General features: G+C 36.0%; 1 protein-coding gene across 4 annotated transcripts; it reads left to right on the forward strand.

Moving 5' to 3' along the window:
- The first annotated feature begins 1,510 nt into the window (after positions 1 to 1,510).
- Positions 1,511 to 11,577, forward strand: LOC128224044 (monocarboxylate transporter 12-like). 4 transcript variants are annotated; one of them, XM_052933671.1, is made up of 8 exons: positions 1,511 to 1,848; positions 2,276 to 2,920; positions 3,086 to 3,202; positions 7,587 to 7,730; positions 8,859 to 9,120; positions 9,855 to 10,447; positions 10,793 to 10,918; positions 11,115 to 11,577. In XM_052933671.1, the coding sequence occupies exons 2-8, from the start codon at positions 2,404 to 2,406 to the stop codon at positions 11,267 to 11,269; spliced, it is 1,914 nt and encodes a 637-aa protein (XP_052789631.1). In that variant the 5' UTR covers positions 1,511 to 1,848; positions 2,276 to 2,403; the 3' UTR covers positions 11,270 to 11,577. The 4 variants fall into 4 exon arrangements, with proteins under 4 accessions (XP_052789631.1, XP_052789634.1, XP_052789632.1 ...); XM_052933674.1 differs by having other exon boundaries at positions 1,511 to 1,740; XM_052933672.1 differs by having other exon boundaries at positions 1,511 to 1,695; positions 2,256 to 2,920.
- Positions 11,578 to 13,001: the final 1,424 nt, after the last annotated feature.

The following is a 13,001-nucleotide window of genomic DNA, read 5'->3' on the forward strand; positions in this document are numbered from 1 at the left end:
ATACGTCCACAGACACTCACCGACACACACACGTTCACAGACACTCACCGACACACACACGTTCACAGACACTCACAGACACACATACGTCCACAGACACTCACAGACACACATACGTCCACAGACACTCACCGACACACATACGTTCACAGACACTCACAGACACACATACGTCCACAGACACTCACCGACACACACACGTTCACAGACACTCACCGACACACACACGTTCACAGACACTCACCGACACACATACGTTCACAGACACTCACCGACACACATACGTCCACAGACACTCACCGACACACATACGTCCACAGACACTCACCGACACACACACGTTCACAGACACTCACCGACACACACACGTTCACAGACACTCACCGACACACACACGTTCACAGACACTCACCGACACACATACGTTCACAGACACTCACCGACACACATACGTCCACAGACACTCACCGACACACATACGTCCACAGACACTCACCGACACACACACGTTCACAGACACTCACCGACACACACACGTTCACAGACACTCACCGACACACATACGTCCACAGACACTCACCGACACACACACGTTCACAGACACTCACCGACACACACACGTTCACAGACACTCACCGACACACATACTTCCACTGACACTCACTGACACACATACTTCCACTGACACTCACCGACACACATACGTCCACTGACACTCACCGACATACACACATCCTCAGACACTCACCGACATACACACTTCCACAGACACTCACCGACACACACGTTGACTGACACTTACCGACACGCACGTCCACAGACACACACCAACACACACGTCCATTGATACTCACCGACACACGCGTCCACACTCACCGACACACATACGTCCACAGGCACTCGCCGACATACACGTCCACAGACACACTGACACACAAACGTCCACAGACACTCACCGACATAAACGTCCACAGACACACACCGACACATAAATATACACAGATCCATTCATTTAATCTTACATTTTGTTTTAAATATATTTGATCGATCTTTACTCGAACAATTACTCGGAAATCGCATGATTCGCTATTATAAAATCGTGCCTCATTATACAGTGTAATATTCATAACTAAGATAAGTTTGCACTAGTGAATCTAGGGGGCGCACCCGGCGAGCCTCTCCACCATCAGGTTTCAAGTAAGAATTTCATGTCAGTAATACTATGCATACATTAAACCAAAGTGCACCATCACAGAGTACAAACATACCAAAAGATGCACTTAGTCCGTGGTAAGACCTTCGCCTACTGTTTGAGAATTAATAAATGAACGAAAACAAATATATATCTCTCAAATATAAAACAATGTTTCAGAAAACAAAAATATAAAAAGTTCTATAACAAGCCATCACGGAAGTTAGTTATTATTGGGTCCCGTCTCCCGGCCTTTTAACAGATAAATTTTATGTCACATGGTTTTGTTTACTTCCTGTTATTTATAAACACGTGTGTTGACAAGATTGCACTAAACAAAAGCAAATTTACATACTTAATTAAAAGTCGTATACCATTACCGAAGTGTTTGTAGATATTTTCTTGATTACGTTTTTAAAAGTGTTAAACACATGAATTTAACTACTAGATTAAACATTAGATAGACATGAGAGTCATGTACTAAATCTGCACTTAATGATCATGTGAGTGATTTATAACAATAGTGTACCAATGACGAGATAGAAGTGGTAATAATATTAAACCAAAGGAGATTAAAATGTTCATTAACTTTTATTTAAAATAGTTTTTTTTTTTACATTCTTTCAAAAAGTAAGAAGTACCAGATGACGTTTTAGGTATATAATTCCCCATGTATTTTCTGTCACTGTATGCCAACGATTCTATTTATAGAATATGAAATATATCTTTTTCTCCTTCGTTTGATTGCCGTATAATCAACACAGGTTTTATCCCAATGACCTTTATCTATACATATTAGTTTTCAAACATTGTATTCATCTAATTCATTCATGTTATTGCAGTGGATATATATACTGCACATTTACAAATAACAAATTTTATAAATAGACAGTTAAGAATATATTAGATACTCTGACATAGTTTTCAATTTATATAATGTTTTACGAAAGTTGAATAGTGTAAATGTAACTTTTTTTAACTCAGTTATTTTTTAAGCACATTTATATTGTATTTTTATGTTTATTTGCATTTTTTTGGTTTATTGCTCTGAAAATATATACAGAATGATGTTCATGTTGACAGCCAATAAGTAAAATTTAAGGCGTGAAATAGATATTTCACAGTTAAAATAGTGTTTTATCATGGAATAATTTGTTAAACAAAGTTATCGATAAATTAAAAACCTGAACTTCCTGAGTGCGATTAATGGAATGATGGAGTTCAACACCCCACAGGTAAAGTCTACTGATGAAAACAATGAAAGTGATACTAAACGTTTTATATATACAGTAAATGAAGGTGCTGAAAACTCGAATGACGATACTAAATATTCGACGTCTGATACTAGATCAGAATGTCAGAAAGATGAATCTGGAGAATATGGTAAGACTCGTGACAATGATACAGCTGTGACTAATGAAGCAGGAAGGAAAGAAGATGAGGAGAACTTGGTAAATTCAATAGAATGCAGTGACTATCGTGACGTTAGTGACGTTAGTGCAGGAAAGACAAATGACGCTAACAGATCAGAGGGTTGGAATGAAAATGAAGTAGAAAGTGATGACAACTACCATAATGCAACAATTGTAGAGACAACGATTCTGGACGGAACCGATGAAACTATTGATGACAAAGACCATGAGGAAACTACTAAAGAGACCAAGGTTCTTGACGGAGGCTGGGGATGGATGATTGTTCTTGGTGTATTGCTACTTCGTACAGTTATAGGTATGTCAATCAGCTTATAGTTAATAATTTCAAGTTGGTGCTATTTTTCATTTCGTATAAAGGGAAACTTTGTTCGTGTTATGCACGTTCAACTGTGTTGCTTAGTATTACTTGATATGCATGAATTAAATGATTAACTAATCGATAGATTATTGATATTTTCAGGAGGAATTCAGCGGTCATCCGGCCTTTTTTACGTGAAGTTTTTGGAACAGTTTGGAGGAACGGCGTCTCAGACAGCCTGGGTGACGTCATTATCTATGACGTGTCGACTGCTTATTGGTGACGTATAACGTTCTAAAAAACTTGATTTTTAGAATAAGAAAAACTTTATGGTTTATAAGATACTAACAAAATAAATATACAATTCCCATGACCTTAATGAATGAACAACTATTACCTACATTGGGTATCCACCTTTAAATACTTGCCTGCTCCGTGTAACAAAACAATTACATTATTAGATAGTCGTAAATTAGGATAGCACGTGGTAAGATATGATATTCGGTTAAGTGTTTCGTTCTATATATTGATAACAATAAGATAACAATAAGAATGACTTAACGCTATATCTCATATTTATTTTGTAGTTTTCGCAGTGACTTATTTGATGTTTGCTCTCATTCAATTTTAACTGAAAAACTACAAAAACAAGCCGAACGTTTATACTTAGACCCCGTTTAATGGCCAGTGGGGAACGGCAAAGCCATATTACACAAAAGCAACCACAAACAATAAACATGGAACAACAGCACAAAACTCAACAAACAGTTTAGTACATATATAAAAACTAGGTGTGTTTATCACGGATTATAAGGTACCGCCTTGGAACGGTCAGTAAAATGTAAGTTTACAGGGGGTTTAAACCAGTGTGTGTGCACAGCCTCACCTTTATCCAAACAATCCAGAATAAAGTAAAAACCTTAAAGGTAAATATTATCAAAGCATGCATAAACCTGAGGAAACATAATAATAAAACAAATAATAATAAGTAACAGGTGAGTACTTCTTCAATTGTTAGGGAGTTTCAGTTCATAGGTTTACAATTACACTATGAATAAACAAGAAATGTCACAAAAGTGAGCGTGGCCTGCTCGGTGTAAATGAAAAAAAAAATATTTATGTAAATAACTAGTGATGACTTTAAAATAGCTCTCTTCTATTTGAGATGCAATGAAGTTTTTCGAGTGACCAGTTAAATTTTGTTTTTAATTATTTTTAAAAAAAGTATGTAAGAAGAAATCATTGCTTATTTACTCAAATAGGACCATTTTACATTTGTACCTGCGCTGCATTTTTTTTTCTTTTTCACAGTGGGTTAGATAAAATGAGATATCACAATTAGTTGCACTTGTGGCTTCGTACAATATTCTTGTTAGACAAGCATGCCATCATATCTGAATAGGATCAATAAGATTCTACTCGTTGACATTGACGTAATAACATTTATCTCGTGATTTTGTTTCATAACATAGCAAACCTCGGTGTTGGTGTGTTTAACAGTTGTTAAATGATAAATACAATTAACATAGCAAATTAAGGTTCATTTATTTAGATACGAATCTTTACAAATTATTCAATAATAACAAATAACATCAACACGCATTGTATTGTTGGTGTTTTTTGCAAACGACAGCTGCTCATATATTACATTGTTTAAGATTTATTTTTTATTCTTGCTGTGTTTGTTATTAAATTTACCGTTCCAATGCGTTTATCCCATCATTTAGTAGTGACGCAAATTCAATGAGGGTATGGTTTGTTTGTGATATTTGTATCTATGTATGTCTTGTAAGTTTGTTTTTGGTGTTTATATTTGTGTATGTGATGTTAATTTTTTTGTTTATAATTCATTGTCGCTTGGGCCCTAAAGAGGGATTTTTCGCCTTCTGGCCCCAATTTCTCGAAACTTCTTAAGCTCAACGGGCTTAAGTAGCTGATTTCAAATAGTCAAAACACATACTATAATGTGATTTTTGTAAATGAAATATGATTATTTGTGATTTCCATCAAATCAATTCCTATTTAAGGTTTAATAACTCTAAACTTAATATTACGCGAATTATAGACAAAGAGAAATAGAGAGATTAGGCCATCCTTAAAAAATTGAATGTTTGCTGTAACGCGACCGACTCACGAAATTACCGCGACTCAACTTTTTTTAGGCCCTCCAGGACGAACAAAAATTTTTCGCATCTCCGAGCGTACGGAAAATAATCTTTCCGCTCATTATATTTTCTTTCCGCTCATTATTTTCCTTCGGCTCATTTATATTACGTCATGCGGTTGACTTTTGTTTTTATCGACAAAATGGCCGACGAAGGCGAGCGTGTAACCTTTGCGGTTACAGTTATCGAGAAAAAGGGGCCAGTATATTACTGTTTATGCAACAGCCTGTCCTTTTAAGCAGGTTTCACTGTAGGATTTTCCCTTATCACCAGGGATAGGGATCTTCAATACCTACTAAAGCAATACAGACAGAACCCAAAACTCTACATCAGCACAGATTCAATATTAAATGTTTCATTTAACTGTATAATATTCCATCTAAGCTTCAATAAGATACAGAATGTTATCACATACATATTCATATAACTGGACTGATTCCCTACACAGCAAGGGCTGGTTGTTACAAAACAGTATCACTTGTGGTGATCACAGTAAACTGGTTGTTATCCTAATCACAACACAGTAAACATCTATTCACAGACTATATCTGAAGCTAGTACACATATAACAGCTAGCATTTGGGAACAACATCATTTTTCTATACTGCGTTTCTAATGAATTCTGTATTTAAGGTAAATAAAGGGTGTGACACTGGGCTCAAAGCTAGTAGACTGTCTTCTGCTACCATTTAATGACATATTACTTTCAGGAGCATAATAACAATGTTTATAGCAAATTAGCAACTTCCTTCTTTAGACTATCAGTCAAATAAGCAGACTGCATTTCTGCACCTGCTGAGTCTACTGCCTTGTTTACAAGAAGCTTCCTAACTTACAAGTCCAATTGCATAACTGCAGGACTTCAAACATGTCTGCACCCTGAGTGGGACCTGAAGTTTAGCTTGCCTGTACCTACTTATTTGTCCACTGCCTAGTGTATCCATTATAATTAAGGGTCAATACACAATTTCAAGAGATTAGGGTGTCTGCAAGGTAGCAGGGGTCCGGCCCTAGGCTGTATATTCCTTTAGGCCCAACTGACTGCTACTGTCTCGCCTGGTTTGTCTAGCCTGACTAATCATGAGCAATCAAAATGATGTAAGCTTTACTTTAACATGGTATATCATAGGTCAGCCCAAAATCCAGGTTTACAACACATTCATGGGTCATGATTTGTACATGATTTCTACAGCATTTTGGTCCCTCTTGCTGTTCTCAGTTACTGATAGGAGTATGGGAACTTTATAGAACTGGTAAACAACTCAGGATGACTGAGATTGCCCAGGAACATTGTGAGTAGGTTTCTAAAAATGTTACTCAAACAAAGCCAATAAACAAAAATGATGCAATGCATTAGACTTTATTAACAGGAAACTTATTTTGGATGTTCATTATAAATACCAAATTTATTATTATAATGTTCTGTAACTATTTATATTGTAATCCTAAGAGTTTGTTGTACAACTATGTAGACACACTGATGAAGTATCTAAGTCTGTGTCCATGGGATCTGTCCAAATGAGGATGATGGAATGAGACATGTCTGATGATAGTCATCACACTGTACTACATGATAATGGATTAATGGATGAGGTCTGTCCAAAATGAAGTGTCAAGCAATCTGAAATGATAAGAAACTTATTTACTGAGTAATTTAAGGCACACAATGGGAAAAAAAATCCCTACCTACCTACTCACTGTAAAAATAATGGGTAGCGTTACAGCAAACATACAATTTTTTAAGGATGGCCTTAGCTTAATCCTGTTATAAGGGACTTAAGAAGTTTCGGGAAATTGGGGCCTGTTTTTTTCCCAGTATTTGCCAAACAATAACTGCATCGTATCTTTGAAAAGAGTTTGTGCATTAGATAATAAGAACTTCATTCCTTCGTCTGCAGTTAGAGATAGTATCCCTAATCATTGAAGTACTTGGGGTTCACCTATTAGTTTATGATTATTTTTTTAATTAAGTTTTCTTAAGTTAATGCATACTTTGATAAGATTTACCTTTTAGGTTTTTACTTTACTCTAGATTGTTAGGATAACAGTGAGGTTGTCCACGCAAACTGGTTTAAACTCCCAGTAAATTCACATACCTAACAATCCTTGATAAACACACCTAGTTGTTTTATATAGTATAAATGCACTGTGTTTTTTTGTGGTGTTTTGTGCTGTTCGTCCATGTTTCTTGTTTGTGATTGTTTGTTTTTGTGTTCTATGGCTTTGGCGTTTACCCTGTGCCATTTAATGGGGTCTGTGTTTAAACTATTTGCTACTTAGCTTGTTTCTATAGTGTTTCATATGAATATTGTTTTGTTTGTTATCATTCTTCAGACAAGATTTCTTCCTTCAAAAAACATATGCTATCTTGATAGATATTTTAAGATTCAGATGACTCCTCATTTGTTTTATTGAGTGAATAAACGAAAAGCTGTTGAGCTTAACTAAAATATATTTAAAGCATAAAAGTATAACGTAACCTATTATGTATGTTTCAGGCCCCCTCGCTAGCGTTTTATGCAACCGATTTTCAGTTCGTAAGCTTTCATATTTCGGTGGAGTGATGTATGTGATCGGCATCCATATATCGGCTTATGCAACCAGTCTGGTTTACATGTATTTCAGTTATGGAGTTATTTCAGGTAATATATTGTATATATATATATATATATATAGGCTTAATCAACCAGTCTGGTCTACATGCATTTAAGTTATGGGGTTATTTCAGGTAATGTATTGTATAAATATCGCCAATTGCAACCAGTCTGATCAACAGGTATTTCAGTTATTTCAGGTAATTTACTGTATATGTAATGACATATGCAACCAGTCTGGTCTACATGCATTTAAGTTATGGGGTTATTTCAGGTAATGTATTGTACAAATATCGCCATATGCAACCAGTCTGGTCTACAGGTATTTCAGTTATTTCAGGTAATTTACTGTATATGTAATGACATATGCAACCAGTCTGGTCTACATGCATTTAAGTTATGGGGTTATTTCAGGTAATGTATTGTACAAATATCGCCATATGCAACCAGTTTGGTCTACAGGTATTTCAGTTATTTCAGGTAATTTACTGTATATGTATTGACATATGCAACCAGTCTGGTCAACAGGTATTTCAGGTAATTTACTCTATATGTATTGACATATGCAACCAGTCTGGTCAAGATGTGTTTCAGTTATTTCAGGTAATTTACTATATATGTATTGACGTTGGCAACCAGTCTGGTCTACAGGTATTTCAGTTATTTCAGGTAATTTACTGTATATGTATTGGCATATGCAACCAGACTGGTCTACAGGTATTTCAGTTATTTAAGGTAATTTACTGTATATGTATTGACATATGCAACTAGTCTGGTCTACAGGTATTTCAGTTATTTAAGGTAATTTACTGTATATCTATTGACATATGCAACCAGTCTGGTCTACAGGTATTTCAGTTATTTAAGGTAATTTACTGTATATGTATTGGCATATGCAACCAGTCTGGTATACAGGTATTTCAGTTATGTAGTTATTTCAGCTAATGTATCGTATTGGGGCATATTATCTTATCGGCATACGAAACAAGTATCTTCCAATTTCTTTCAAGCGTAGTATATCTGTTCTAAATTTCACGGCTATCTTTTACCTAAATTGGCGTTCAATTCTCAATATCAGATATTTTCCTTCGCGGAATGATGTTTTCATCATAAAAGACGCAACGGATTACAATTCACTATCTGTTTTTAAAATGATTAATTAACTATTTGTTGCAGGTATAGGACGGGCCTTCCTGTTGACGCCTTGTGTAATGCTATTGGGCGAATACTTTGACAAGAGGAGGAGCTTAGCATTTGGTCTTGCCTCTGCTGGCTTCGGACTGGGCGGCTTTGCAATCACTCCCACAGTTGAGCTCATGTTCCAGCAGTACGGATTTAGGGGAACTTACATTCTTTTGAGTGGTGTGGCCTGTCATATATTCATTTGCATAGGGTTATTCAGGCCGGGCAAATCTGTAGATATGACTAGGAAGATCAAGTAAGTACACACAGTCGAACCACATTGGATCGAACTGGCATGGCTCGAGTTTCTCGTTGGATCGAACTGGCATGGCTCGAGTTTCTCGTTGGATCGAACTGGCATGGCTCGAGTTTCTCGTTGGATCGAACTAGATGTAAAGGACCTATGACTTTATAATATAAGGTTAACAATCTTGCTTGGCTCGAATTTTCGTAGGCTCGATGTGTTTTTTCCGCTCCCTGTGAGTTCGAGTCATCGAGCTTTGACTGTACGTTACGCAGGTTAAAAAGAATCAATTGAAACATTAGGGACAAACCAAATAGTAACAAAAACATTGTTTTAAGTCAGGAGGCTAAGTGACACTACACATGAGACTCACAAGGTAAAGCTTAGACAGGCATGCGTCGAAATAGCTTTAGCAATGCCTTTTGAGGTTTCCATCATAGATCAGTAGTGAAAAGTCACATCAATTGATATATTATCAGACAAATATGCGTTTACCAAACATAAAATGTAAACAAATACTTCTTTCTTGTTCGTGTTAACTCCGACATGGTCTGTCTTACATTCACATGAACAGCATTATTTCGATTGAATCAATAGTGTGTATGTTTGCTTTATTGTTCGTCAGTTCCATTGAATTGGCAGCAAAATTTAATAATCGAACGGATTACAGATCAGACGAGTGTCGGTACATAAACAATCAAATGCAGAATGAAAAACAATTCGAATAAGTTATTTCCTGTTTTTAGATCACCAAAAGACGAAGAGCTAAATGCACGTGACAATGGACACTCTGCATCACACGTGTCGTCATCAGGAAGTGTTCATTTAGCTAGATCTCCAGACAAAATTGGTGTTGCGTCTAATATCGATTCTGCAGAAGCACCAATGCTACAAAAGCAACCAACACGTTCTCATAAGGCCAATGCGCATGCTTATGATAAAGATGAGGACGAATTGCAAGTTAAACAGAAAGTAAATAACCCTAAGAAAAAGAAGATTATATCTTTTTCAGTTTTAAAGGACGTCAGATTTGTGACTTTATGCATTGCTCAGTTCATTTTCACGCTTCCAACTGCCGGGCTTTTCTTGCCAGCTCTTGCCAAAAGTCGAGGGTTGACGGATATACAAGCCGCGTCTTTGTTGTCGATTATAGCAGGCTGTGATACGGTCTTCAGAATATTGTCGGGTTTTGTGTTGGACCTGAAAGCTTTAAGGAAAATGCGACCCTATATATTTAACGCTGTAACGTATGCACAATGTATTCCTCTATTTGTGATGCCGTCCTTAAAGAATTTCGAGGAATATGCAGTTGTCTGTACTGTTCACGGAGCTTTGATGGGTATGTTTTAAGTTAAAGATTCTGCATACATCTTATCCTTACGTACAATATCATAATAACATTGACAAGACTATAATCTTACGATTGCAATGATGTAATAGATAAATTGTATAAAATAATAATCAGTACATAAAATAAGTCGAAAGGATACATTTACAATGTCGACGTGTTATTTGGTCGAAGCGAACTTATTATTATGTTGTCAGTTTGTCTAAGTAATAAATATCCGCACAGAATCACGATTGAAAGTCAACTAGTACGATTTTGGAACAGTTACATTGATAATTGTAACCATTGCCTACACCGGTGAACTATATGTACTAGTATGATTTATCCGTTGTATAGGTATAAAGCAAGCCCAGCGATCTGTGATACTAGTGGACATCCTTGGAGTCAACAAGCTTGCTAGCTCCTTTTCATTCATGTTGATGGCCCAAGGCCTGGGTACATTGATAGGACCGCCACTTAATGGTAATTTCTTCTTCTTCTTCTTCTTCTTCTTCTTCTTCTTCTTCTTCTTCTTCTTCTACTTCTTCTTCTTCTCTTCAAATAACGGTATTTGAAATATTTGCCCTTATATTTTGCAAATTGTGTTTTCTTCTCACTGTTTAATGTCTTAAACCTTTGTTTGCAGTTTCCTTAGAACTTATTGTGTGTGTTTTTGCAGGTTACTTAAAGGATAAATACGGGAAATATGACTACACATTTTATTTTGGAGGAACTGCTATTTTGGTCGGAGGAACAATTTTGCTGGCAGGAAATATACGTAACACCGTGACCAAACGGCAGAAGAAAGGACAAATACAAACCAAAGACTCTTGATAATGGCTTTTTTAGTTAGGTGTTTACAAGAAATGATGAATGTGGTATGCGGAAATGAAATAAAGAACTGATGCTCAGCGAATCGCTCTTTAAACAAGGGTGTATGAAATGTTCACACAGCTAAACAGAATGGTATTTTTACTGTAAATATGTCAGCAATCCTTCTAGTTCCTGTCTTCTCTTCTATTCCCGTTGAAAACATTTGTATAGTTCTCGACAAATCGAGCTCTTGAAGCTCAGAGCAATTGTTCAAAAGCCTCCTAATAATAATTGAATTGAACAGAACTGTGATAAATTTACCAAAAGATTTAAACAATAAAAATACATATTTTATTAACAGAGTTGTTTCTTTAGCATATATTGATTTAATATGATGGTTCTTTTTTGAAAACTTCTTTAAATAGAGGGGATAGTTGTGGCGTGGGTGTCCGTGGGTTGCAACTTCTTTCTTTCTGGTAGTATTTCTCACTGCCTCTCAAAAAGGACACAGTACCGGTTATACTCCCTACTTGAAATGCAACGCTGTCAAATGCTATTCCAAACAGACGTCATATGCTCCCTTACTGGAAATGCAACGCTTTCAAAGGCATGTCCTAAATAACGAGATATACTCACTTACTGGAAATGCAACGCTTTCAAATGCTTGTCCTATAAAGACGAGATATATCCCCTTTTTAAATGCAACCCTCGCAAAGGCATGTCTTAAATGGAAGCGATATACTCCCTTACTGGAAATGCAACGCTAACAATGCATGTCTTAATTAGACGAGATATACTCGCTACTTGAAATGCAACGCTGACAAAAGCTTGTACTAAATGCACGAGTTATACTCCCTTGTTGGAAGGATAAACACGTTTTTCTACCGTGACTGGTTAGGAATATTCCATGACAGTTTAGCTGTAATAAGGACCATTTTAAAAGTGTAAAATATGTAGATAAGTGATTGTAAATGGATTAGTTAACTATCAGTCAGATTAGAAATTGCCGCCATCTTGAATTCGAGAAACTCTTGCAGAAAAAGTAAATGTGTACCAAATGCATAATTCATAAAAACAAAGCATATAATCCACTCATTGCAAATACAGAAAGGGTAATTGCAGATACAATATCAGAAATAATACGCACCAAAATATATGTCCAAATCCTGAACAAAACCAAAGTTGACTTCTGAAAGAAGTCCGACCTCCCTCATCAAACTCTGAATAAATACTGCAATCATGTGACAGATCAGATGATTGAACTTGTTGAAAAAACTTTAATCCTATGCCTACATGGTCGTGGTCAAAAGACAGGTAATTGAAAAAACAATGGTCACAGTGAATGAACTAAAAGAACATGCAAAGGTTACACACAACCAATTCTTAATCAATACAAAGAATTGTACCCTGTTCAAATGTTAAACCTTTTTGTTTTAAAAGGGTGGCTTAACTGATTGGTGAAGGAGTTTATATTTTCAGGTGATACATATGAAATATTTTGGAAACGAGTACCCTTCATGAAATATTTGAGAGATACGTATTCTTAACAGCATTTGTAAGTTAATTCATGTATTTTTTGAAGCGTAGATGCATGTAAATGATGATGCATGTTTCCAAATAGTCATCAAACTTCGATAAAAGAACAGAAATCAGGAAAGGGACAAAAATTCAACATACCCTATTTATCACTTTTTGACCAGGAATTACTATTCAAAAGTGGTCTACATTAAACGTTTACAGCAATGCATTGTCT

This window comes from Mya arenaria, chromosome 17, assembly GCF_026914265.1.
Source record: "Mya arenaria isolate MELC-2E11 chromosome 17, ASM2691426v1".
In the NCBI taxonomy this organism is placed as follows: domain Eukaryota; kingdom Metazoa; phylum Mollusca; class Bivalvia; order Myida; family Myidae; genus Mya; species Mya arenaria.

Excerpts from the sequence above, each read along its gene's own strand:
- LOC128224044 (XM_052933671.1), top strand. The coding sequence starts at position 2,404 with ATGATGGAGTTCAACACCCCACAGGTAAAGTCTACTGATGAAAACAAT. Across the intron at positions 9,121-9,854 it reads GATATGACTAGGAAGATCAA|ATCACCAAAAGACGAAGAGC; the intron begins GTAAGTACACAC and ends TCCTGTTTTTAG. Across the intron at positions 10,448-10,792 it reads TGTTCACGGAGCTTTGATGG|GTATAAAGCAAGCCCAGCGA; the intron begins GTATGTTTTAAG and ends TCCGTTGTATAG.